We start from the raw sequence: 26404 nt of genomic DNA on the forward strand, positions 1-26404 counted from the left end.
TTATATTTTATAGTTCAGTGAAGCAGAAACTTTTTCCTATTCCATTGCTAATGACTTTTTGCTGAATCAATTAATTATTTTAATTTATTTGGGGGTAGGTGGGTAAACTATTGCTTGCTTGTAGTGTTGTAGGAATGTTTTTTTTAATGTGGCATCTCAGCTGCAATATATGTGATCCATCACATTTCCTCCATATGGTATTTACTGTTACTAAAAATGTATATGGGTATTAGCTTAGAAAAAGTGCTTTAGCCATCCCTATCACTAATTATTTGATATTAAAATGTTTTTTCTGATAATGAATAAATTAGGAGCCCTGGTAGCACAGCAGACTAAAGCACTGTTATTAACATCAGCTGCCTGCAATTTCTGCAAGTTCAAATCTCACCAGGCTCAAGGTTGACTCAGCCTTCCATCCTTTCTAAGGTAGGTAAAATGAGGACCCAGATTGTGGGGGCAATAAGCTGACTTTGTATAAATATACAAAAGTATGAAGGCTATTGCTTAACGCATTGTAAGCCGCCCTGAGTCTTCGGAAAAGGGCGGCATATAAATAAAATAAAAAAAATAAAATAAAAATTGAACCAGGACATTTAAACTGGGAAGCACTGTTCTAAACTTAAAAGTATTGCTATCAGATATTTGTCTTCTAAAAGAAGGAGATTTTATGTCCCATCTATATATTATATTTCTGGAGGGAATTATTACTGGAGTTGGGAAACTTAATTTTAATGCTCTGCTTACATTTAATGATAAGCCAAATTTTTCAGTTATCGTTATTTTCTGTAAACAGTATGCCAGTACATATAGCTCATTAACTCCACTATTATGTGAACAAATAAAAAAAACAGAAATAATTGTCAATTACAAATAAGACAATTTATTTCAGGAATAAATCAATGTTGTTTGTTGGTTTACAATCCAAGTTAATTTGTAAGTACCGGTAACTATCGCAAGATTCTTGGCTTCAGTTTCACACAAAATTTTGCTTTTTTTCTTGCATGAAGGGAAGAAGAAAGCAAGATGCAATAAATGAATACTCTAGAAATTACTGATTCTCTGAAAATAATTTGGTTTATTGTTATCTATATATATAAATGCGAAAACAACTCACGCTGTAATCACAAAATCTCCAGAACAGTAAAGCCTACAAACTTGAAATTTGCCACGTATGTTCCTCTTGGCTTCTAGGTGCTCACTAAGAAAGGATTTTTTGAAATGACCATCAGAGCATTAGTATTTCCTATATTATGATTAACACGCTTTGATACTAAGGAGTTCTACTCCCCCTCCCCACCTGAAAAGAAATCTGTTCCAAATGCAAAACACAAGCAGAGGAGAGGATTTTCACTTTCAGTTTTAATTTCACAGCAGGAAGCAGCTTTAATAGAGAACACTCGAGCTAAGCCACCACCAGGCTCCTTCCTGTCTCCTTCTTGGTCACACAGCAAATACTGTTTCACTTTCCAAACAGCCCTCTGATACTAAGGAGTTCTACTCCCCCTCCCCACCTGAAAACAGTGTCGACTGGCGGCCCCCAGGGGGAGAGCCTTCTCTGTGGGGACACCTGCCATCTGGAACGAGCTCCCCCCAGAGATACGGGGGATCCTGGATTTGCGCACGTTCTGCCGTGCACTCAAGACATTTTTATTTCAGCAGGCTGGTCTGGCCTAACTTCCCTTTTAACTGGTAATTTTAAATTTGTTTTAAAATAGGGGTGTTTTAAATTTGTGGGCCAAATTATTTAATGTATTTTTAAATTGTTTTTAAAGTTTGTATTATGTGTATTTTATCTTTTGGCTGTTCACTGCCCTGAGTCCTTCGGGTGTAGGGCGGTATATAAATTCAATTATAAATAAATAAATAAAAAGAAATCTGTTCCAAATACAAAACATAAGCAGAGGACAGGAGTTTCACTTTCAGTTTCACTTTCACAGCAGCCACCAGGGGATAGGATAGGGGAGGCTTCTGTGGGGCAAGGCTGAGGGAGAGAAAGGGATAGGATAGGGGAGGCTTCTGTGGGGCAAGGCTGAGGGAGAGAAGGGGGTAGGATAGGAGAGGCTTCTGTGAGGCAAGGCTGAGGGAGAGAAGGGGATAGGATAGGAGAGGCCTCTGTGGGGCAAGGCTGAGGGAGAGAAGGGGATAGGATAGGAGAGGCCTCTGGGGCAAGGCTGAGGGAGATAAGGGGAGAGGAGAGGCCGGTCATTAATTTTCAAGCTGTAAGTGTTGATTTATCAAGCCCGATCACATAGTTTCGTAGCAAAGCACGGGTATCCAGCAACTACTGCTATACAGGAAACATAAAAATCAAACTGAGTATTGATCTGAATCTGGGAGAGAAAATAGTTTCTCCCTGAGGTTGGACCTATAGATTGGTCTACCCTAGGTGATTAATAGATCCAGTTGGGGTTTAGAGTGAATTTGGGGGTTGTTCCTGAGATTCTGCTGCATAGTCTTTCAAAAGTTCTGGTGGCCACCTGCAATTAATGTTCTTTGGACTCAAAGACTCCTGTTTGAGGAGCAAGTAACAGTCATGGCTAAGAAGTCCTTTGCACAACTACAGATTATGTGTCAGTTGTGGCCATTCCTGAATTAGAAGATTAGAAGTTTTCCAGCGCGCTGCTCCTACAATCCATAGCTGGGTTGTATCCTCATTGCTTGACTTTGACTGGGTGATATTTTTACTATAAGATCTCTTCGTGCTGTGGCCACGCCCCTCCTTCCCATAATGCACCAGTCTTTTCACTCAGTCGCTGACAAGACTGGTATGGATTTCTCTTCGTGCGATTTTTGTGCTGTTTAGGCTTATTTGCTTAGGTCTTTTCTTTATTTTTATTAGATATTTTTGCATTCGGTGAGAGCCTTACTTTCTGTTGGCTGCGGGGCGCGTGAAACGTGTCTGGGGCTCCAGTCACTCCCTCACCTGTCCTTCTGATGGCTGTCAGACTGCAGCCTTGGGAATCTGACCCTTCGGGGCGGTTCCCTCTCTGCTTACTAGCTGCCGGTGTGAGCGCGGGGTCTGCGGTTCGCCATATCACCCCCCCACACACCCCTGCCTCTTTTTATCGGCTGTGGCTGTGGCTCTCTTTAAAGGCGGCTCCGGAGCTCCCCACGTGGTTTGCCCTGCAGGCTCTGACGTTTCCTGTCTCCTTGCCATTGCGGAACTGTGGGAGTGACTTCACAGCCACGTTTGGCATCTCGGCGTGGGGAACGCTGGAATTTCTGCCTTGGGCCATTGTCTTGATTGGGAGACAGTTTTTTCGCCACCAGGTTTGTCCTGCAATCTTCTGGCCTCCACAGGTGGTGAGCGTAGGTGGTGCCCATCTATCCTAGGACGGCGCCATTATCTTATTTCTCGCCCTCGTTGCTCGCCCACCATTTTGGGGATCGTTCACCTGCTGCCTCACGCTCTACTTCTGGCCGTTATTTCGACCGCCATTTTGATTTCGGACGGCGGCCACCATTTTAATTGAGGCTAGCTCGAGCATTTCTGCAGGCTTAAAGGGGCTAATTGGAACTGCAGCAGGACAATTTTCCTTTACGTTTCTGCCGCTTTCATGCTGACCCAGTGACTTTGGATCCCCAGGCGTGTCAGCTTTCTTGGGGCCTTACTGAGCACTTTCACTGCTTGTGTCCACCTCGCTTGGTACTATTTGAAGATATTACAGCCTTCCCCAAGTAGTGAGTCCTTTCACGGACTGAGGGTGCATCCCTTTGGGCTCCTGGTGGCTACCTGTATATAGTTCCTGTCCTTTTGTTGGAGTTGTTATTTATTAAAAAAAAAACAGATAAATAAAAAAATAGAAAATACTTACCTTGGGCATCTTAAGGGAAGATGGCAGACTCATCCCTGTCTTCTGACCTTGAACACGAAGCCAGTCCACCTAGGGCTTCAGCCAAACACAAATCAAAGTCACGTAGGCAACCTGCCTTGTCTTCCCTCAATTCTCGCCAGCCCAAACCCACATTGGTGGCGGAGAAGGACGCCCAGTGCCGTCACAAGGCGCTTGAGCGTCAGTATGATAAGGCCAGACAGGCCACATTGGCTTCTGTTTTTACAACTGAACGATCTTCGCCATCTCACGGGGACCCTTCCTTGGCCTCTGATTCATCAAGTTCTCGGATTCCGCCTCCATCTCCGGCGTCTGCCCCTTCCACCACGGGGGCACCCTCAGGAATTTCTAGAGGGCTTTCGAAGAGAGCCTCATTGTCCTTACCGGACGTCTCAGCGGTGGGTCTCGCTGATCCTAAACCGGCACCTGCGCGTCAACCGGAGGCGACCTTTAACCCGACGGCTGCGGGGCTTTGGGCTCCAGATGGTCAGCTCCTGTCTTCCCAGGTGGACTTTCAAGCCATGTTGTCGACTGCCTTGTCCTCCTTGTTGGCCGCTGGCCTTCAATAGTCTTCTCTCCAGCAGGCCAAGTTGGTGACTCATTCTTCTTCTCATTCGGCTGTTCCACATCATTCCAGGTCTCCCAATTGGGTGGCGGCTGCCTCGTTGGATGAGTCTGACCAAGGTGACGAGACGATAGAGGACATGGAATTTTCGGAAGATGAAGGCCTGACACCGGATGCCCTGGCCTCACAGCGCTTGTCATTCCAAGGCGCTGACCATTCCTCGGACCGTCAGCGATTTCAGGACAGACCCAGGTACATCTCTGCGGCCAAACGTCCCTTCCGAGGTTCCGGTTTTTGACAATTCCACCGTGGAAAATGACTGCAGGTCTCAGGATCCCATTGGCGGTCGTCTACAACTTTTCTACCACCAATGGGAGCAGTCAACCACAGATGCATGGGTGCGTCGTACAGTGTCATCCGGCCTGACCATTGAGTTTCTGGGTTGCCCTCCATCTCGCCACATTTGTTGTCCGTCTTCTCTGTCATCCGAGAAGGACCGTCTGTTACGGGAGGAGATTCACCATCTCCAGCTTATCAAGGCAATCAGATCAGCGCGGACAGGGTTTCTACTCGACTCTGGTTTTGGTTCCAAAACACTCAGGGGGTTGGAGGGCCATCTTGAATTTAAAGCAGCTGAATCTGTCCGTATATTACCGCAGAGTCAAGATGCACTCCCCGTGGTCGATTCTTGTGGGGGGTGCGACAGGGCGACTTCCTCCAGTCCGTCGACCTCAGGGAGGCGTACTTACCTGTCCCAGTACACCCAGCGCACCGAAAATACCTGCAATTCCAGATTGGGGACGACCACTATCAGTATTGTGCCATGCCCTTTGGTTTGTCCTCGGCTCCAAGGACTTTAACCAAGCTGGTGGCAATGGTGGCGGCTTCTCTTCGAACGGAACCAGTCTTGTGCTATCTCGACGACATCCTGGTTCTGTCATCTTCCAGGGTTCAAGTGTCTCGAGATCTGGAACAAGTCATCGAGGTCTTCCAGAGTCACAAATTCTCAATAAACTTCCCGAAGAGTCACCTTCACCCGTCCACCAGGTTGCAGCACTTGGGGGCGGTAATCGATTCGGTTCAGGGACAGGTCTTCCTCTCCCCAGACAGAATCTGGACCATCTCCGAGTTGATTTGTCAGATCCGGTCGCATTGTTCCGTGCCCCTTCTCCACCTTTCCCAACTATTGGAAAAGATGGTCTCGTGCTTCTCAATTGTGCCATGGGCTCGCCATCACACGAGACTGTTGCAATGGTTCCTGCTTCCTTTCCAACGGACAGGCCGCAGCGACTCTCTTCTCAAGGTATCGCTTCCGCCTCAGACTCGACTATCTCTCGACTGGTGGACCAGCCCGGCCCTTCGACAGGGTTCTTATTTCTTGAATCCGGAATGACTCATTCTGACATCGGATGCCAGCCTTCTAGGCTGGGGGGCTCATCTCCACGATCATGTAGTGCAGGGCCGCTGGTCCCAGTTGGAACGGGGCCACAGCATCAACCTTTTGGAACTGAGGGCGATCCGCCTGGCTCTCTGGCATTTTCAGACTCAGTTGGAGGGCCACCACATCATTGTTCTCACGGACAACATCTCGGCCAAGGCCCATATAAACAAGGAAGGAGGCACAAGATCAAGGGCCCTGATGTTGGAGGCAGAGAAGCTCTTGGCCTGGGCGGAACGTCATGTTCTCTCACTGAGGGCCGATCATATTTCAGGTGTAGACAACATCCGGGCCGATTGGCTCAGCAGACAACAAATCGATCAATCAGAGTGGCAACTACAGCCCAGCCTGTTTCACGAAGTGACTCTTCTCTTCGGCATGCCCGTCATAGATTTGTTCGGCAGCCAGTCCAACGCCCAATTTCCTCGCTGTGTGACTCGTTACCCGTGCCCGACGGCAGAGACCCACAACACACTCAGATGCAGTTGGCCCAAGGATCTCTTATATGCATTTCCTCCAATTCCCCTGATTCCTTAGGTGATTCGGAAGCTGTTGGACGAGCAGGCCGACCTTCTCCTAGTGGCGCCCAACTGGCCACATCGACCGTGGTATGCGGACCTTGTGGCACTATCCGTACAACACCCGTGGATGATCCCGCTGGACCGTCTATCCCTCCGCCAGGGGGCCATAAGCCACCCAGATCCAGGGTGGCTCCAATTGGCCGTCTGGCATTTGAACGGGTCATCCTGAGGAAGGATCGTCTCTCCAACTCTGTCATAGATACAATCCAGGCTTCCCAGCAACCTTCGATGTCACGGATATACGAGTCGTCGTGGAGAGTTTTCTGCTCCTGGTGTGCTACCAAGCTTGTGGATCCTACCACGGCTCAAATTGCTAACATTCTGGATTTTTTGCAGTCTGGCCTAGACAAGGGCTTGTCACCATCTAATCTACGTCGCCAGGCAGCGGCACTGTCTACAGTCATCCAGTGCCCGCCTTATTCTTCGCTGTCTCTCCATCCACTGATCAGAGGTTTCTTACACGGGGCTATGAACTTACGTCCGCCGCCTGTTCATCGGTACCCGACCTGGGATCTGTCACTGGTCCTTCAGGCGCTTATGTCTCCACCTTTTGAACCTCTTGGGTCAGTTCCCCTTAAATTTTTGTCCTTTAAGATGGCCTTCCTACTAGCGATCACTTCAGCCAGGAGAGTCTCCGAACTTTCTGCCTTGTCGATCAGAAAGGACCTCTGTGTATTCCATGCAAACACTGTAGTGCTTTGACTGGATCCCCCCTTTTTGCCAAAAGTGAACTCCTATTTCCACCATGCCCAGGAACTCATACTACCGGACTTCTGTCCGTCTCCCAAACACCAGCGTGAAAAAGATTGGCACACCCTGGATGTTCGCAGGGCTCTCCGTCGCTACATTCGCAGAACAGCTTCCTTTCGGAGGACAGAGGCCCTGCTAGTGTCTTTTCATCCAGCTTCTATGGGCCAGAAAATATCTCCATCCACAGTGGGCAGGTGGATTAAAGCATGCATTTCGACGGCCTTGAACAAAAGGCACAGCCCGCTCCTAACCGGATTTTACCGTACTCTACGCGCAGTGCAGCAACCACTGCAGCCTGGGCTACGCAAGCGTCAGTTTCGGACATCTGTTGGGCCGCCACATGGTCTTCTGTAACGCCCTTCATTAGACACTATAGGGTTGATACCTTTGCCTCCGCTGAGGCTTCCTTTGGCCGTAGAGTGCTACAACGCGTCCATGTGACCCAGGACTCAGGGAGCAGTCAGTCTCCCGCCCCTGGGGTTTTAGCTTGGGTATATCCCAGCTATGGATTGTAGGAGCAGCGCGCTGGAAAAAGGACATTGTCTTACCTGAATGTCCCTTTTCAGGGCGCTGCGACTACAATCCATTCCCTCCCTTATTTGTTATGGGGCCTTGCCCTGGTTGACGTTATCAATGTTTGTTACTTGTTTCATGTCCATTCTGCTTCCTTACATAGGTGGTCGCGCCTTCGTTCAAAGACTGGTGCATTATGGGAAGGAGGGGCGTGGCCAGAGCACAAAGAGATCTTATAGTAAAAATATCACCCAGTCAAAGTCAAGCAATGAGGAAACAATCCAGCTATGGATTGTAGTCGCAGCGCCCTGAAAAGGGACGTTCAGGTAAGACAACGTCCCTTCTGCTGCATAGTCTTTCAAAAGTTCTGGTGGCCACCTGCAATTAATATTCTTTGGACTCAAAGGCTCCTGTTTGAGGAGCAAGTAACAGTCATGGCTAAGAAGTCCTTTGCACAACTACAGATTATGTGTCAGTTGTGGCCATTCCTGAATTAGAAGATCCTGCTCAGACTCATTAATGCCCTCCCAGTTGAACTGATGCAATGTGCCCTTGAAGACCTTTGAAGCTTCAAGGCCTTGAAGCCCTTGAAGCTTCAGCTAGCACAGGATTTCCATGTTAGAATCTTACATGGAAAAAGAGATACCAGATGTCCAAGCTGGCTTCAGAAAATGCCCAGGAACACGAGACACTACCGATGATGCATGCTGCATAATTAAGAAAGCCAAACAATACCAAAAAAAAGTTAGGATGTGCTTCATTAATTGTAGAAAGCCCTTCAATTGTGTTGATTGTGTCACACTGTGGAATGTGCTTAGAAAAATGGGAATCCCAGAACATCTTACTATCTCAATAAAAACTTATATACAGGTCAAAAAATCCACAAAACAGACAAAACGGCAAGATGACATTGGCAAAGTATTTTGGAAGAAGAAAAGCTTGTTTCCATCTATTGAAGCTTCTTAAAATGCGGTCAGTTTATTTATTTGTAATGAATGGTTTATGAGGTACTTTTATGTATCAAAACTGGAGGAAAGGGTTTTGTCACAAATAAAAAAACAAGACGCTCTGATATTCCTTAAGGTATTCCTTGGGTAGGTTGCTACCCAAGCTATCCATCTGATTATTGCTAATTTCCTTTTCATACAAATTTTCTAGTTTTGCTAGATGAGTGTGTTATGAAATTTATGCTGTGCATTAATGCAGAGGCATTAAGAGTCTTAACTTACATTCACACATTCATTACTTTGAGTCAAATTTAGCTCCTGGTGACTTCATAGACATCCATGCTGTCTTCTTGGCAAGAGTGTAGAGATTATTGGCCACTGCATTCTTCTGGCTTCTTTTTACAGTGTTCCAGTCTAATTGACAACTGTGGATTTCAGTGGTGATCTTCCATCCAAATCCTACCGGAAAAGGAAAGCTAATGGGGGCTACATTGCTGGAAATGTACTCATTTGCCATTCTTAAATTCCTAAAGACAAGAGGTGGCTATTATATATCTGCAACACTTACATCATTAGAAGCCAAGCCAATAGCACAACTTTATGGTGCCTAGTAGAGTCCCTTCTCCAACTGTATACCATTGTAACTTTTACAATCCAAATTTCTAAGATCAGCTCATCAAGTCCCAAAATGTGTTTATAATACCACCCAGTGACTAGAATCAGGCTTCATGAAAGTGAGAACGTGGATGATCATACTGAAGTATTGGCTCAGACTATGCTTTTTTCCTTTTGGCCTTGCCCCATGAGTGATGATTTTCAATGTGCAGGGAAACAGGAAGTGGCAACTGAAAACTCATCCATGGGCTTCTCTCTAGGTCTTCTACTCAGCATGGCATATGATCAGGCCAAAGCATTCGTTAAACAGTATGTAGCAGAAGCAGAGTGCCAATTGGACCTAGCCAAGGCTCAGTCTTTATTTGCTATTGAATCCCAACAGGTACTTTGCCTGCCTTATGGCACCTAACTAAACATAAAGTATCTAAACTTTGTGTTGTGCGTCAACTGTGCCCTTTTCTGGATCACAAGACCTTGTGCTTACTGACTTATACCCTGGTCATTTCTCATTTGAATTTTGCAACATGTTCTATTCATTAAGTGTATTTGGAAGCTACAGTTGGCCCAGAATGTGGCAGTGCGGGCAGTTTACCCTCCCAGGTAAACCAGACAGGAAATATGACAAGATGAACTAATTCTACTTTATTGTAAGGCTATATTAACAGAATCTTGTAAATCTGAAGGCACAAACTTCCCCCCTCCAGTTTTTACTGCTTCACCCCCTAGTGTGACTCCTTCCTAAGTTTCTTTCTTTGACCGTTGAGTGACTGCTAGCTCCTGCCTCTTTTGTCTGATTGTTGTCTAGGCAGCTTCTGTCTTCCTTTTTCCCAAAAGTCATTCATACATTCCATTACAATTCTTGAAGACTGATACAGTAAGATTTCTTCTCTGGAAAGACAATGCCCCTATGACTCTGGATACACAGAAACAACATAGTATATTTTCAGACCTGCACAGGTAGTCCTTGACTTACGGCCACAATTGAGCCCAAAATTTCCATTGTTAAGCAAGACAGTTGTTAAGTGTCTTGTTACGTTTTGTCCCATTTTATGACTTCTTTGCCACAGTTGTCAAGTGACTCACTGCAGTTATTAAGTTAGTAACATGGTTGTTAATTGAATTTGGCTCCCCTATTGACTTTGCTTGTCAGAAGGTCACAAAATTGATCACGTGACACTGCAACCATCATAAATATGAGTCAGTTGCCAAAGTGTCTGAAATTTGACCATGTGACCATGGGGATGCTGTGGTGGTCATGTAAAAAACAATTGTAAGTTAATTTTTTTCAGTGCTGTTGTAATTTTGAATTGTCATTAAATGAATAGTTGTAAGTTGAAGACTACCTGTATTACAGAGACATTCGTATTAGCATTGTCTCACACTGGAAATTCTACACAACCCTGATTAAAATTTGTCAGATTATGACTTGGGCATAAACTAGATTTAATGAATAGTTAGCTAGCCATACTAGAGTGCTCTGTAATTTGGAAGATATAGTCTAACAAGCTTTCATGCATGGGAAATGGCCTGAATAATTACTTGCAATACTGAAAATATAAAACTGTATTGTTTAATGGATTGCTAATATTGGTTATTTGCAGGTTGGGGGGGCGGGTTAGGAGAAAAGGAAAGGAAGAAAACTTCTAAGCAAATTAGTAAAATGCTTTGTTCATGTTGCAATATTTTAGATGTTTACTTTTTTGTCTTTTTCCATTTAATTTAAATACCATATCACAACTGTTTATTGGTTTGGTTAGTGGTTTAACTTGGTCTTCTTCAGTCTGTGTTTAAAACAGAAAAGTGAAGTCTTTATATGGCCTGCTTCTAAATGCTGCCATAATATTGATAAAATATTAGTAGCTGAAGTGTTACTGTAGCTGCAGATAACTTAATGATTATGGTACACCTTTTCATATTTTTAGGACAGGAAGCTGACCAAAGCAGAACAGCAGAGGTTTAAAGAAGAAGCTGAAATGCTGAAGGGGCTACAACACCCCAACATTGTCCGATTTTATGATTCTTGGGAATCAACGGTTAAAGGAAAGAAGTGTATTGTATTGGTAACTGAACTGATGACTTCTGGAACACTGAAAACGTATGTATTTCCTGATTTTCTCATTAACAGAATAAATATTTGCAGCATTTTTTAAAATGTTGTTCACAATTGCCAGTTGTGTTTTGGACACTAACCATATTGTTGTTCAATTATCAATTAGCCAGCTCTATGACATGCAGCAAAGAAGCCACTTTATGGTTCTTCTAAAATACATCAAAGTATCCAGCTGACTGAATTGTAGCTGCTTTCTATCTAGCTTACATAAGATCTGTTTCATGGAAGTACAGTAAGTTAAGAAATGTTAAGTTTAAATGAGTCAGTCAATAATCATTTCCAATAAATTATAAGACTTAATTTGATACACCATATATGGTGAATGGAATAAATAAAACAATAAAACAATAAAACAATAATGGAGCGTGATAAATTGTGAACTAACACTACCATTTTATGATTGGTCCAGTTAGAAAGACTGGAGGAATGGATGGAAGCATTAGGAAAAAGCAGAGAAATCACTTGAACAGTAATTCATGGCAGTGTTGAAGATGAAACAGATATATTTTTAAATACTTCGGTTTCTAGAATTACTGTTTTCAAGCTGATTTATGTCTTAATGTGTTTTTAATTTGCTGTGTTATGCTTATATTCACTGCATCTAAATAATTCATAAGTGATTTCAGTGGATTGGTTATAGTCAAGAAAGAATTAAGATGTATTAGGATGATTATATTGCAAGTGCAGAAGCCCATTAAGTAAGTAATAATTCTTTATAAAAGTGTGTTACAGATTAGATGAAATTTATGCCATGAAATTTTGTCTTTTGTTTTTTCTTCCTTTTACCCAAATATTAGTAAAAGTGAATTGATAACTTCCTGAATATAAGAATATTCAGTAAGGAATAAGATAAATAAGAAATATCAAAATGTCAAGTACTTTCATTCTTGTATTTGGTGTATTTAGAGTATCTACTAGAGCTATTGGGTTTCTTTGTGAAGAAGATATATTTATAACTACTGTAGGAGAACTGTCATGATCAATCATTAAATTGTGTATTGAGTCTTTCCTATGAATTGCATAGCTCATGACCAAGTTTTTGTATTAAGCAGATAAACCAACTAACCTCTTTTTGAAATCTGTAAAGCAGCATGGATTATAATACAATTTGTACTGCAAGAGTTTTGGGGGGGGGGGGGAATTGTAATAAGATATTTCTTTTCTCTTTTTCTCAATCTATATACTATTAAAACTTTCCTGTATGCTTGTAACTTTCAGTTAGGTAAAACAGTGCATTGTAGGCAACAATATTTGAATCGACATACCTCAAATGGACTAACTTAGAAAAATTCATCCAAACTCTGGATTCTGTTATTCCTGTGATTGAAATTTGGCAAAGTTGTGGCCTTTTCAGCACTGCGGTTGGCCATAATCACATGATCGTCATTTCCAGTGCTCTCTGCCAGCTTCCCACAAGGAAAGTTGATAGGGAAGCCAACAGGAAGTCGGAAGTGACTCTTGCTCCCATTGGTTTTTTGCTCACCCATAGACATTCTATTTCTCTGTTTAGCTTAGGAAAGCTAAACTACTTTAATAATGCTAACTTGGAATACAACTCAGGACTATGAAATTCCTGAGATAAGAGAGTGTAACATTTTATGGAACCTCTGAGGGTTGATCATGGAATCTTGACTAACTTAAAACTATGTCTGTATTGATTTAATGCATACATGTTTTTTGGCTTTCTCCAAACATACTCATTTCTTTACAGGTATTTAAAGCGTTTCAAACTCATGAAGCCAAAGGTGTTGAGGAGCTGGTGCCGACAGATTTTAAAAGGGCTACATTTTCTGCACACAAGGACTCCTCCTATCATTCATCGTGATTTGAAATGTGACAATATCTTCATCACAGGACCTACTGGTTCAGTGAAGATAGGGGACTTGGGACTTGCCACCTTAATGCGCACTTCATTTGCGAAGAGTGTTATTGGTGAATATACTGTAAATGTGTTTGGTATTTCTATTGGGCAGCTGCTTGTGCCATGTCTCTTTGTCATCTATAAAGACAGGAATCTGCAATGCCATATTGGTCAAAGTTGCTATACACTATATAGTTATTAAAATATTCCAAAGTTAAAATACATGTCAAAAGATAAAAATATAGTGCAGCAGGAAATATAGTGATAGTGCCTTTAATCTGCAGTCACAACATAAAGTATATTAAGAGCTTTTTCAAAGAGAAAATTCTCTCCCCCATGCCTAATATAGTAGATTAGCATAGAGTAACCACTAGGCACACTCAGTCTTAATTGGACTGTTTGGATTTTTTTCCCTCTGAAGTACTTTTCTTTAAAACAAAGATAGATAGATAGATAGATAGATAGATAGATAGATAGATAGATGGATGGATGGATGGATGGATGGATGGATGGGCGGGCGGGCGGGCGGGCGGGCGGGCGGGCAGGCAGGCAGGCAGGCAGGCAGGCAGGCAGACAGATATACACATATAGATAGAGAGATATATAAATCCTACTTCAGCAAGTGCTACTTCCTGTTTGCTTGAAGGTAAGAATCTGCTTGGAGAATGAATTCATTATTAAATATATTGAATATTACAACATAGAAATAAGTGGGTCTTGGGAAATATTCATTGAGTGACCATAATCTAACATGACTGTAATAACACATTGGTCTTTCTCATCTTTTATTTCAGGAACTCCTGAATTCATGGCTCCTGAGATGTATGAAGAACATTATGATGAGTCAGTGGATGTCTATGCTTTTGGAATGTGCATGTTAGAGATGGCAACTTCTGAATACCCATATTCTGAATGTCAGAATGCAGCTCAGATCTACAGAAAAGTAACCAGTGTAGGTACACAATTAACTTCTTCAAGAGGGCAAACCTATATAAGATAGGCCTAAAGCAAATAAACCTATTGGGCTAAACCTGTGTTGGCTAAACCTTCTGTCATGCAAATCAACTACCAGATGTATTCTAGTATTTTCTAGTATTTTGTTAGTTTATTGTAGAGTAGATAATCTTTTCAGTTGTTTTACTCCCTGAAAAAATACAAATTGCTATTTGATACTCAATTGATAGAATGTGCAAGTTAAGCTTGCATTTTTAAAATTTGCTGTCCTAAGCCAAAATGGAACAGAAACAAACCACATTTCTAACCAGCTTTTGCCTTGCACCAATCATTGTTGCTCCCTTTTCTGAAAATTTACCAACTGCTTTCCTAAAGTCACTATTGAATCAACAACTAACCCAACAGTTCTCTGCTTATTCTTCTGCCAGCTGGCACAGATTTTTTCATAAAAGAGATCTTGAGTAATAACCAATGGCTTTGTTTCAGGCTTCATAGTTCTTTCTTCTCTGACTATTGTGTACATCTTATTTTGCTGGTATAGTAATCAAAACGTACAAAATAGAGTTATGAAACTGGGCAAGTCAGTTATTATAAAACCAGTAGGATTCTGCCTATTTTTGCTGAAGTTGTTCCTCTATGTTGGTTTTATTTATTACATCTTGTTATGATATTTCCCAGCTGGGTTTCTAAAGAAAACACTTTCAGGAAAATTCTATTAACAGACATTGTCTTGTGCACTCTGCTAAGACAGTCTCCTATACAGGTTGCATTGTCCTGCAATAATTTATTTCAGTGTGGCCTACAAAAAAAACCCTTCCTGGTAGATTGTATCCCACAGGTTAAAATACTTTTTTCTGAACTGCTGCTGCTGTTAATGACTTTTGAATTCTTTTGAAAAAGATGCTTTGCTTTATTTCATTGTACAGCTACTATTACCTTGCCTAATTATGTACTGTATGAATATTTAGTCTTAACCATATTTTATGTATGTGAGAAGTACATATGTAACTATTTCCAAAAAGGGATGATCAGGGGTTCCCAATTCCCGAGCAGCGGACGGGTACAGGTGAGCAAGCAAAGCTTCATCTGTGCATGCGCCTGATCTAGGTTGCATGCAAAACCATCCCACCCCGATCCATGAAAGACCATTTTTCTTTCAGAACCTGTCCCTGGTGCCAGAAAGGTTAGGGACTGCTGTATTATATACCATCACACTGGAATAACTATTCATCAGAACAATGGGCATTTTCTTTACATTTTAAATATTTGACAGGCAAAGGCAATATACTCTCAAATCATAATGCATATTTATCTCTTCTGAAAGGGCCATATGTGTGTACATACATATCCCTCACTCCCATGCAGAGTTAAATACGGTTTTAAAAACCAAATGTATGAAAATTTTTCAGAAGGAATTAATAAAAGCCATCAACTTAGAAAATAAGGAAAATCATGTCAGGATTATCAGCCCTGCTGTCAAGCAAACCAAGCATTTAAAATGTGCACTAATCAAACAGGTGGCAAGAAAGTAGGGGCAGTCAGGCACAACACAGGTTATGTAGACAGTAAACACAGGGTCAGTCAAAATGGACTCAAATGTCTATACACCAATGCACAGAATTAGAAATTCAAGTAAATGAGGACAGATACGATACTGTTGCTATTACGAAAACTTGGTGGGATGGAACCCACCAATGGAACATACAGCTAGAGGGATATAAATTATTTAAAAGAAATAGACCAAATAAAAGAGGAGGTGGAGTTGCACTATATATAAAAAATAACTACATCTCTACAGAAATAGAGCACAACAATGATGAAAATTATCTTGAATGCATTTGGGTCAACATTAAAAGGGGGGAAATGACATTGCCATAGGTCTATACTATAGGCCACCCAACCAAACACAGGAAGTAGATGAACTTTTTGCTAGACAGCTAACTAAGGTATGTAGGAAGCACATCACAATAGTAATGGGGGAGTTTAACTACCCTGACATCAACTGGGAGACAAACTCTGCACCAAGTGGAAGATCCAACAGGTTCCTAACAAACCTAGCAGACAACTTTGTTTCCCAAAAAGTAGAGAAGGGAACAAGGGGATCACCCATATTGGACTTAATTCTCACTAACAGAGATGAAATGATAGAAGGTGTTGAAACTACAGGAACCTTGGGGGCAAGTGATCACGCAATATTGGAATTCAACATTATGCAAACACAAGTAATAGAACAAAGTCAAACTAGAGTCTTGGACTTTAAGAGAGTTAATTTCGATAAACTTAGAGAGAGCTTGGGAAGGATTCCATGGATGAGAATCCTCAAGGGGAAACTCAACTCAAGAAGCTTGGGAAATTTTGAAAAGTGAGATTATAAAACCCAGTCTAGCACAATACCAATGAAGAAGAAAAATAATAGCTCTCAAAAGAAACCAGCATGGCTGCATAAAGAACTCTGACAAATTGAAAGACAAAAAGGACAAGTATAAAAAGTGGAAAGAGGGACAAATAACTAAGGCAGAATATCAGCAAATAGCCTGAGCCTGTAAAGATGAAGTGAGGAAAGCTAAGGCTCACAATGAAGAAAGGCAACAAAAGTAAAAAATAACAAAAAATAGCTTCTTCCAACATGTTAAAAACAAGAAAAAAGTCAAGGAATCAGTTGGTCCATTGCTGAGAGAAAGTGGCAAGAAGGTGACAAGCAACAGGAAGAAAGCAGAACTACTTAACTCATTTTTTGCATCTGTCTTTACACAAAAGGAAAAAATAGTCCAACCTATCAAAAACAGCACCACAAAATATAGATTAGGAACCCAAATTAAAATAGGGAAGAAAATGGTAAGTGAACACCTGTCTACCCTAGACGAGTTCAAATCACCAGGACCGGATGGATTACACCCCTAGGTTCTGAAGGAACTAGCAGACGAGATCTCAGAACCACTGAACTATATCTTTCAAAGATCCTGGAGCACAGGGGAACTGCCAGAAGACTGGAAAAGAACTGATGTAGCTCCCATCTTCAAAAAAGGAAGAAAAAAAAACAGATCCAGGAAACTACAGACCTATTAGCCTGACCTCAATACCAGGGAAGATTCTGGAAAAGATAATCAAGCAACGAATCACCGAACACCTAGAAGCAAACAAAATAATAACCAAAAGCCAAAAACAGATCATGCCAGATTAATCTTATTGCATTCTTTGACAAAGTGACAAAATTAGAGGACGAGAGAAATACTGTCGATATAATTTACTTGGACTTCAGTAAAGCATTTGATAAAAGTAGACCATAACCTACTACTAGATAAAGTAGAAAAATGTGGATTAGACAGCATCACCACCAGATGGATTCGTAACTTGCTGACTAACCGCACTCTATGTGTAGTCCTCAATGGAACTGCATCTACATGGAGGGAAGTATGCAGTGGAGTACCCCAAGGCTCTGTTTTAGGTCCAGTACTCTTCAAATGAAACGGGATAAATGGGAAACTCATCAAATTTTCAGATGACACCAAGCTGGCAGGAATAGCCAACACGCCGGAAGATAGGCTCAAGATACAAAAGGATCTTGACAGACTTGAACTTTGGGCGCTATCTAACAAAATGAAATTCAACAGTGAAAAAAGTAAGGTTCTACATTTAGGCAAGAAAAACAAAATGCACAGGTAAAGTATATGTGGTACCTTGCTCAATAGTAGTAACTGTGAGAGGGAACTTGGAGTCCTAGTGGACAACCATTTAGATATGAGCCAGCAGTGTGCAGCAGCTGCCAAAAAAGCCAACACAGTTCTGGGCTGCATAAACAGAGGGATAGAATCAATATCACGTGAAGTATTAATACCACTTTATAATGCCTTGGTAAGACCACACTTGGAATACTGCATTCAGTTTTGGTTGCCATGATGTAAAATAGATGTTGAGACTCTAGAACAAGTGCAGAGAAGAGCAACAAAGATGATTAGGGGACTAGAGGCTAAAACTTATGAAGAACGGTTGCAGGAACTGGGTATGTCTATTTTAATGAAAAGAAGGACTAGGGGAGACATGATAGCAGTGTTCCAATATCTCAGGGGTTGCCACAAAGAAGAGGGATTCAAACTATTCTCCAAAGCACCTGAGTGTAGAACAAGAAGCAATGGGTGGAAACTAATCAAGGAGAGAGAACTAAGGAGAAATTTCCTGACAGTGAGAACAATTAATCAGTGGAACAGCTTGCCTGCAGAAGTTGTGAATACTCCAACACTGGAAATTTTTAAGATGATGTTGGATAACCATTTGTCTGAAGTGGTGTAGGGTTTCCTGCCTAAGTAGGCGGTTGGAATAGAAGAACTCCAAGGTCCCTTCCAACTCTGTTATTCTATTCTATTCTATTCTATTCTATTCTATTCTATTCTATTCTATTCTATTCTATTCTATTCTATTCTATTCTATTCTATTCTATTCTATTCATATTAACAAAGATTCATCTTCCAAAAAATTCAGAGCACTGCATTCATTTGGATCCTTTTCAATCAGATCTGAATTTAGAACTAATACCTGGCATTTATTGATTCAGCTATTGATTCAGTTTTGTTTTAATTTATGTACATATATTTATGTGTGTGATAGCTAAAGCTATTTCTACTATATTGGCTGTTTAAAGGGCTTCTTTTGTAACCTTTGGAATTTTCCATAATTCTGTACAACTGTAGAAGAGAAATCTCCTGTGTAATTTTGTTAATGACCATGTCCCTTCTCTTCTAGGGCATTAAACCTGCTAGTTTTAATAAGGTGACAGACCCAGAAGTAAAAGAGATCATTGAAGGTTGCATTCAGCAGAACAAGTCTGAAAGGTGGGCAGATCCATTTTGTGTCTCTCCTTACTTGCTTTGAATTGTGCAAATTAAGTGATAGTATTTGAGTGTTAATAGCAATTTGTTAGTACAGGAAAAAAAAATCTGATTAAGCAAAATATTTGTGCTTTAAACACCTGCGAAAGTCCCTTTGAAGTCAAAGGGAATGAAGCTCATGAAGCCATATAGCAAATGGGATTTACCTGGCATTTCCCAAAAGGATGACTGTTAAGACATATATAAGGAAAGTATTGCAGAAACACGGAATCAGTCAAAATGAAAATTCTTGATTTTGTCTAGTTTTTATACAGTGAAAAATGATGAATCCTACATTCCTCAAATGAATGCAAAAAGGAGTAAGGTGAGAAGATTAGATATTCCATTGGAGTTTAAAATCTTAGCCATTTATCTTTTCTCTGTAGCACAGAAAAATGCAATGCCTATTTGAATCACTCCAAAAAGAACTGCTACATTGGAGACCTGTTGCTTTAATTGATAAAGCCTTAGTAATAGAGAAGGAGATGCACGAAACATTAGTTTACCTCTCCTCCCACTCAGTAACTTGATCTCACTTCTCATGTCTCTCCTTAGCCTCACTCATGGTCAATAGCTCCCTTGCAACTTGGTCAGACGATGGCACATTTATAGAAAGATTCTGCATCAGTTTGAAAGCAGTCCCAAACGCCTATGATCCCACAGTATCCACTGTCTTTGAAATCTAAGTCCATGTACTTGTGACTCCGCTTCAGTATATCTGAAGTTTCAGTAAAATCTTTAAAAAAAAGAAATTCAGTGGAATTATGTGTTTCCCCTTTTTGAATTTCTGCTTCACCATCCCTCCTGGGCTTCAAAGTTTTTAAGGGGGGTGATATTTTAATTGCTTTTCAGGTCCTTCTCAAAAAAAAAAAAAGAGCTAATATTTGATCAGAAATTCACACATCATAGAATATGGGATGGGTGAAGGAGGAGAATGGATGGTTGGCTATTTCTCCACTATTATTTGTCCACAGAGTGCCGCCTGGTAGTCCTGTTTAAGGTCACCTGGTCCTGCCTAAGAAAGAAGGGCTTGGATGAACAATTACAGGGCCATGTGGCAGAATTTGTTGAGCACCTGATGCATAAAATCAATTCATTCTCCATTGTTGGTGGAGACAGCAGCCAGTGTGGGTAGCACTCGCCCAATCAGCTGAAGGACTGAGTCAGCCAATAACATTAAAGCCCGCCCTTGTTGCCGGGCTGGTCCAGCTTTTGACTCAGTCCTTCAGTTGGACGGGCGTGTGGGTCTTTGGCTCTGTCTTTCAACACTTTTTTTATAGCTCTAAATCGTGTTTGGCTGTTTTTTGACTTTGGACTGTTTGACTTCGATTGTGTCAGGTGTGCTGATTATTGGACTTTGGATTGCTCGACTACGGCCTTTTCTCCCTCCCTCATAACTTGGCTGACTTTGGACTGATTTATTCGACGTTATGAGTTGTATCTGCCCCTTTACTGACTATTGTGGCTTATTGGGATCCTTATTTGTCCGGTTTCCTTCCCCTCCTGGGGGAGGGAGTCATTCTTCGGGCCGTGGGGACGCTAATTGGAGCTGCTTTATCCATTGTTGTTTCGGCCGCCAGCGTTGCAAACGGCGGCGGTTTTTTTCCTCGGAGCTTGCGGCAGCCATTTTGTTTGGTTGAGAAGCCGTCCCTGCTTACATCGGACCTTTCAATTTAGCAACTGTGACTTTCACCGATCTGGGCTGTCTCCTGCTTCCGGGGATTGCATTTCTGCTGCCTCAGAGCCCGGCTAGTTCCCCCTGTCAGCTGGGGGTTGTTTATTCTCCTCGGCAATGGCCTGCCTCATCTGACCGCCTCCCTTGCTGGCTGTCGGCTCCCTCCAAGGCGCGGAGCCTGGCGCTATCCCCCCTGTCAGCTGAGATTGATCTGTCATCTGGACACACTCTGGGCTCCTGCCTCACCTGGTCAGCTCCTGGCTCACGTTGCTGGGGCTGCTAGCCGCCATTTTGTTGTCTGCTGGTGATCGCGGTGGCCATTTTGTGTATATCAAAAGGACTTTCGTTTCACCTTGGAGTTTGTGGAGTGTTAGCGCTCCCTCAAGTACAACAAAGGACTGGACTGTGGAGTTATTATGCTCCCTTACTTGAGATTAAACACTGGTTTGTGGAGCCTTTACGCTCCCTTTGTTTATCAACGTACTCCTGTTGGAGTTCTTATGCTCCCTCGTTTATTCTGCTTACCAGTTTGTGGAGTTCTTTAGCGCTCCCTTCACCTATTCCAGAATTGTGTTTGAGGAGCTTCTACGCTTCTGTTGATACCTTTGCTGTGCCATCAAGGGCCGCCTGTTGAGGCTCTATTATGCCGGTCAAGACCTTGGTTTGCAGCTATGCCTAAAGCCCTGGCAAAGTTGAAACATGGCCGTTCAGCCAGTACTGCTGCTCATGTCCAGTCTAACCCTGCCTCTCACGACAAAACTCAGGAAACAGGCTCTTCTAAGGACTCATTACCATCTTCTGACCCCTCGTGGCCTCGCCAGAAGGGACACAAACATGGGGTATTTTCTAAATCTGAGAGGCGTAGGGACAAGGTCTTAACAAAGCTCTGCGAGAAGGCGAGCACTGATATTGCTGCAAAGAGTGTCGTGACCGCTCCTGTGGCTGACAACCCACCTACTGGGCCGCTTCCCAGACCCGATACGCCGGACCAGTTGTCCTTGAGAGATTGCCCTGTGACCATTTCAACTTCTGATCTGTGGGGTTCTCCTGATCCTCCTCCTCAGCCTGTGTCTGTTCCAGAGGTTATACAACCGGTCGCCTCTGCACCTACAACCTCGTCTCCTGTAGCGACGATTTCCTGTCAATTGCTCCCTGAGCAACTTCAGCTTTTTATCGAAAACGCAGTGCAGAAATCCTTAGCCGCGCGGGAGCAACCACATAACCGCCCTGAATCTGTGCGGTCGATTTCTTCTGTTTCTCCTGAGCGAAGGGCCACTGAGGACTCTCAATCCCGGGCCCCTGATTCTCCTACTGGTTCTCACTCGAGTCAACCTTCAGTTTTGACAGATGTGGACTATTGTGACTCGGCTCTGTCTGATGATGAGAACTTACCCCAAGAGCAACCGGCCTTTATGGGGCTATTCCCACAGTCTTTATTTAAGTCCTTACTATTTAAGGCCGTAAACACTGCTTGTTTGTTCTCGCCTGCTGCGGATCCAGTTCCAACTTCTGAGGCATTGGATCCCATGTTCATAGAGCCTACCAGGCCTATTACTTCTATCCCGACACCTCCTCTGTTTGTAGACGTGGTGAAGCGACAGTGGTCTTCGCCAGGTGCGGCTCCTTCACCTCGTCAAATGATCGCAAGAACTTTCACGTCGCTGCTGAACTAGATTCTCTTCTTCAGGTGCCATCGGTGGATGCCCCTATCGCCGCTCTATTGCCCAACGACAACGTTCTGGGTGATCCTGATGAGGGCCTTCGGCTGGACGAACGTCGTTCGGATTTGGTTCTCCAGCGGGCACATCAGAATTCTGCCTGGGCTATCAGGGCAGCCACTACAGCATCGTTTTTTAACCGTTCCACCTTGCTTTGGCTGCATCAGCTTCAGGAGAAGCTGCCTCCGGAGGACAAACGGGTCAGACAGGACTTGAATAAAATTGTCGCAGCCTTGCAGTTTTCGGCGGACTCCACACTGAACGCTGCTCGCTTCGCTTCCAAAGCGTTGGCCTCCACAGTCACTGCCCGTCGCCTTGTCTGGATTCGCCACTGGCAGGCCGACGCCCACTATAAATGACGTCTGGCCTCAGTTCCTTTTGGGGGGTCCTGCCTATTTGGTGATGCCTTGGAACCTTTCCTCACCGAGACCAGGGATAAGAAGAAGGTTTTGGCACCTGTATTTCGAAGGGGAGACTCACGATTTGACCCGTATGCCCCTCGCTCTAATTTCCGAGGTGCTGATGGCGTGGGATTGGCTCCCTTCTCTTCCCCTAGGCCTTATAGTAGTTTTAACAGGCAGCGGAGATCTCAAGATAGGCCCTCCCGGGGAAAGTCCTTTGTGTCTAGGCGGCCCTTTCAAGGGGGAGGAGGTCGTTCCTACCGGCGCCAGCGCTGAGTGCATCTTGAATCCACCCATTGGTGGCAGATTAGCCATCTTTGTCGCCACTTGGGAGAATTCTACTTCCGATAAGTGGGTCCTGGCTACTTTAAGATCAGGGTTGGCCATAGAATTTCTTTCCCCTACCCCGAGCACCTTTGTTTGCTATCCGCTTTCTTGTAATCCCAAAAAGAGGGCGCGTATGGATGCTGCGGTACAGCATCTCCTTTCCATCAGGGCTATCCAACCCTTGTTCCGCCCGAACAAGTCGGATCGGGTTTCTATTCCCGGGTTTTTCTAGTCCCTAAGTCCTCGGGGGGGGGTGGAGACCCATTCTGGACCTAAAACGGTTAAATCGGTATGTTGTATACTGTAAATTTAAGATGCAATCGTTGAAATCTATCCTTGACGGTGTTAGGAGGGGCGATCTCCTTTCTTCTATCGACCTAACAGAGGCTTACTTGCATATCCCCATCCTCCCTTCCCATAGAAGGTACCTGAGGTTTTGTTACGGGGGAGTTCATTATCAGTACAGGGCCTTGCCCTTTGGGCTTTCGTCTGCCCCTCGTACATTTACTAAAGTGTTGGCGGCTTTGGCTGCTTCCCTCAGGGTTCAGTCCATTAGACTCCTTTGTTACTTGGACGACATTCTGGTGTTGTCCTCTTCCACTCACCAAGCTATACTAGATGTTAAACTCACCCTAGAGACATTGGCCTCCCAATTTTCTGTGAATCTGGAAAAGAGCAACCTTGTTCCCTCCACCTCTCTAGTTCATTTAGGGGCCCTAATTGATTCTGATCAGGGTAGGGTGTTTCTCTCCCCTGACCGCCAAGAGAGTCTGCGACACTTGCTGTCTCGGATTGAGGGATGTCAGTCCAGCTCACCTTATATTCTTTCTCAGCTCTTGGGGAAGATGATTTCGGTCATTGCCATTGTTCCCTGGGCTCGGTTCCACGCCCGGGAGCTTCAATGGTTTCTCTTACCTTTACAGAAGTCGGGTAGAGACAATTCAACCAAACTGGTCCCTGTTCCCTCCTCAGTCCTCAGATCCCTCCGGTGGTGGCGGTCCCCAGCAATATCAGCGGGCTGTCTCTTCCTAAAACCCCAACAGGTGGTGATGACCTCCGACGCCAGTCTCCGGGCCTGGGGTGCCCATTGCCAAGGTCAACTGTCCCAAGGGACGTGGAGCGACTTGGAGGCTCGTCGTCCGATCAACTGGTTGGAGTTGCAAGCTGTCTTCCTAACCCTCAGAGCCTTTCGCCATCTGGTCTCCGGGACTCATGTCCTTGTGCTAACAGACAATGTGACAGCCAAGGCACATTTGAACAAGTTAGGGGGCACCAGGTCCAAGTCCCTCTTGTCTCTGGCCGTGAAACTGGGTCTCTGGGCGGAACGTCATCTCGAATCGCTCCGGGCGGAGCACATATCTGGGGTCGCCAATGCTCAAGCAGATTGGCTAAGCCGTCAAGCAGTGGACAATGCAGAATGGTGTCTTGATCCCAGGATATTTCAGGACCTGGTTCATCGGTTCGGAGCTCCAGTTGTGGACCTGTTTGCGACACATGCCAATGCTCAGCTGCCCTGTTTCTTTGCCCGGTTTCTGGAACCTCAGGCAGAAGCCATCGACGCACTTCGGGTCCATGGCCAGACCATCTGTTGTACGCTTTTCCCCCGACATCCTTGCTGCCCAGGGTCATCCGCCGGATTCTGGACAAACGGGCAGAGGTGATTCTCTTGGCTCCTCATTGGCCAAACCAGAGCATGGTTTGCGGACTTGGTCTCCCTCTCTGTCGCTCCCTCCTGGCGCATTCCTCTCGACGCGGATGCACTGATGCAAGGGGCGTTGAGCCATCCGGACCTTCCTTGGCTCAGCCTGACCGCCTGGAGGTTGAGCGGCTCACCCTGATGAGTGCTCATGTTCCAGGGGATGTGATTAAGACGATCCAGGCATCGAGACGCCCCTCCACGGACCGGATCTATTCTGTGACTTGGCGGTCTTTCTGCTCATGATGTGACCGGGCTGGGGTGAATGTTTTCCAACCTTCTATTGTGGACATTCTTGTCTTTCTCCAGCGAGGTCTCTCCAATGGCCTTGCACCCAACACGTTGCGTCGCCAGGTGGCCGCCATTTCTTCTGTTCTTACCTGCGGTTCGCTGTCATCGCTGGCTCAACATCCTCTGATTAGACGGTTTCTGTGGGGCGCCACGAACCTGTCTCCTCCGGTCCTGCATCGTTACCCTACCTGGGACCTTCCGTTGGTTCTCGAATCCCTCATGGGTCCTCCATATGAACCGCTGAGGATGACCTCTCTCCGGTTGCTGTCTTATAAAGTCGCCTTTTTGGTGGCTGTGACCTCAGCTCGCCGCATTTCGGAGGTGGCGGCCTTGTCCATCTGAGCCGATCTCTGTGTTTCATCCAGACCGTGTTGTCCTCCGCTTGGATCCTACCTTCGTTCCGAAGGTCAACTCGGTCTTCCATCGCTCACAGGAACTTATTCTACCAAATTTCTGTCCGCGCCATCTCATCCTCGTGAGCGCCATTGGCACACTCTGGACGTCAGGCAAGCATTACGGATTTACATCAAGCGGACTGCGGATATCCGTCGGTCGGAAGCATTATTTGTCTCCTTCCTTCCCGTCTCATTGGGTCTCAAGGTGTCGTCTTCTACTATTGGCCGCTGGATTCGACAGACCATCGCTTCAGCTTATGACTTCAATTCTCTGCCGCGACCTTCCTGGGTGACGGCTCATTCCACACGCAGTGCGGCCACGTCGGCGGCCTGGGCTACTCAAGTTCCGTTGTTGGAGATTTGCAGAGCGGCTACCTGGACCTCGCCTGCGTCATCCACTATAAACTAGACAAGTTTGCTTCGGCTGAAGCCGCGTTTGGTCGTCAGGTGTTACAGCGGGTTGTGGCCGGTGAAGTTGTTTCAGACCAGCCTGGCCCCTCCCAGACTTTGGGACAGTGAACTGGGGTATGTCCCACACTGTCTCCTGTCTCCACCAATAATGGAGAAGGGGTGTTGGTCCTACCTGAGATGCTCCTTCTCGTTGTGTGGAGACAGCAGCCAGACCCTCCCTTGCCTGTCTGGTCCTTTGTTGGTTTCCTTCTTGGGTTTTTTTCCTTCCTGCCTACCCACACGCCGAGTCTGCCTTTATAGTCCTTCGCCAAAAGCTGTACCTGCCCGGCAACAAGGGCGGGCTTTAATGTTATTGGCTGACTCAGTCCTTCAGCTGATTGGGCGAGTGCTACCCACACTGTCTGCTGTCTCCACACAACGAGAAGGAGCGTCTCAGGTAGGACCAACGCCCCTTCTCAGTT

General features: G+C 44.3%; 1 protein-coding gene across 8 annotated transcripts in view; it reads left to right on the top strand.

Moving 5' to 3' along the window:
* Positions 1–26404, top strand: part of WNK3 (WNK lysine deficient protein kinase 3) — a 123724-nt gene that overhangs the window by 38894 nt on the left and 58426 nt on the right. For all 8 annotated transcript variants that reach the window (XM_087888676.1, XM_087888682.1, XM_087888678.1 and 5 more), the window contains 4 exons: positions 11165–11337; positions 13064–13284; positions 14008–14165; positions 18905–18993. In XM_087888676.1, coding sequence (XP_087744802.1) covers positions 11165–11337; positions 13064–13284; positions 14008–14165; positions 18905–18993 — 641 coding nt within the window. The remainder of the gene's footprint in view (positions 1–11164; positions 11338–13063; positions 13285–14007; positions 14166–18904; positions 18994–26404) is intronic.

Source organism: Pantherophis guttatus, chromosome 2 (genome assembly GCF_059756535.1).
Source record: "Pantherophis guttatus breed Tessera chromosome 2, ASM5975653v1, whole genome shotgun sequence".
Classification (NCBI taxonomy): Eukaryota; Metazoa; Chordata; class Lepidosauria; order Squamata; family Colubridae; genus Pantherophis; species Pantherophis guttatus.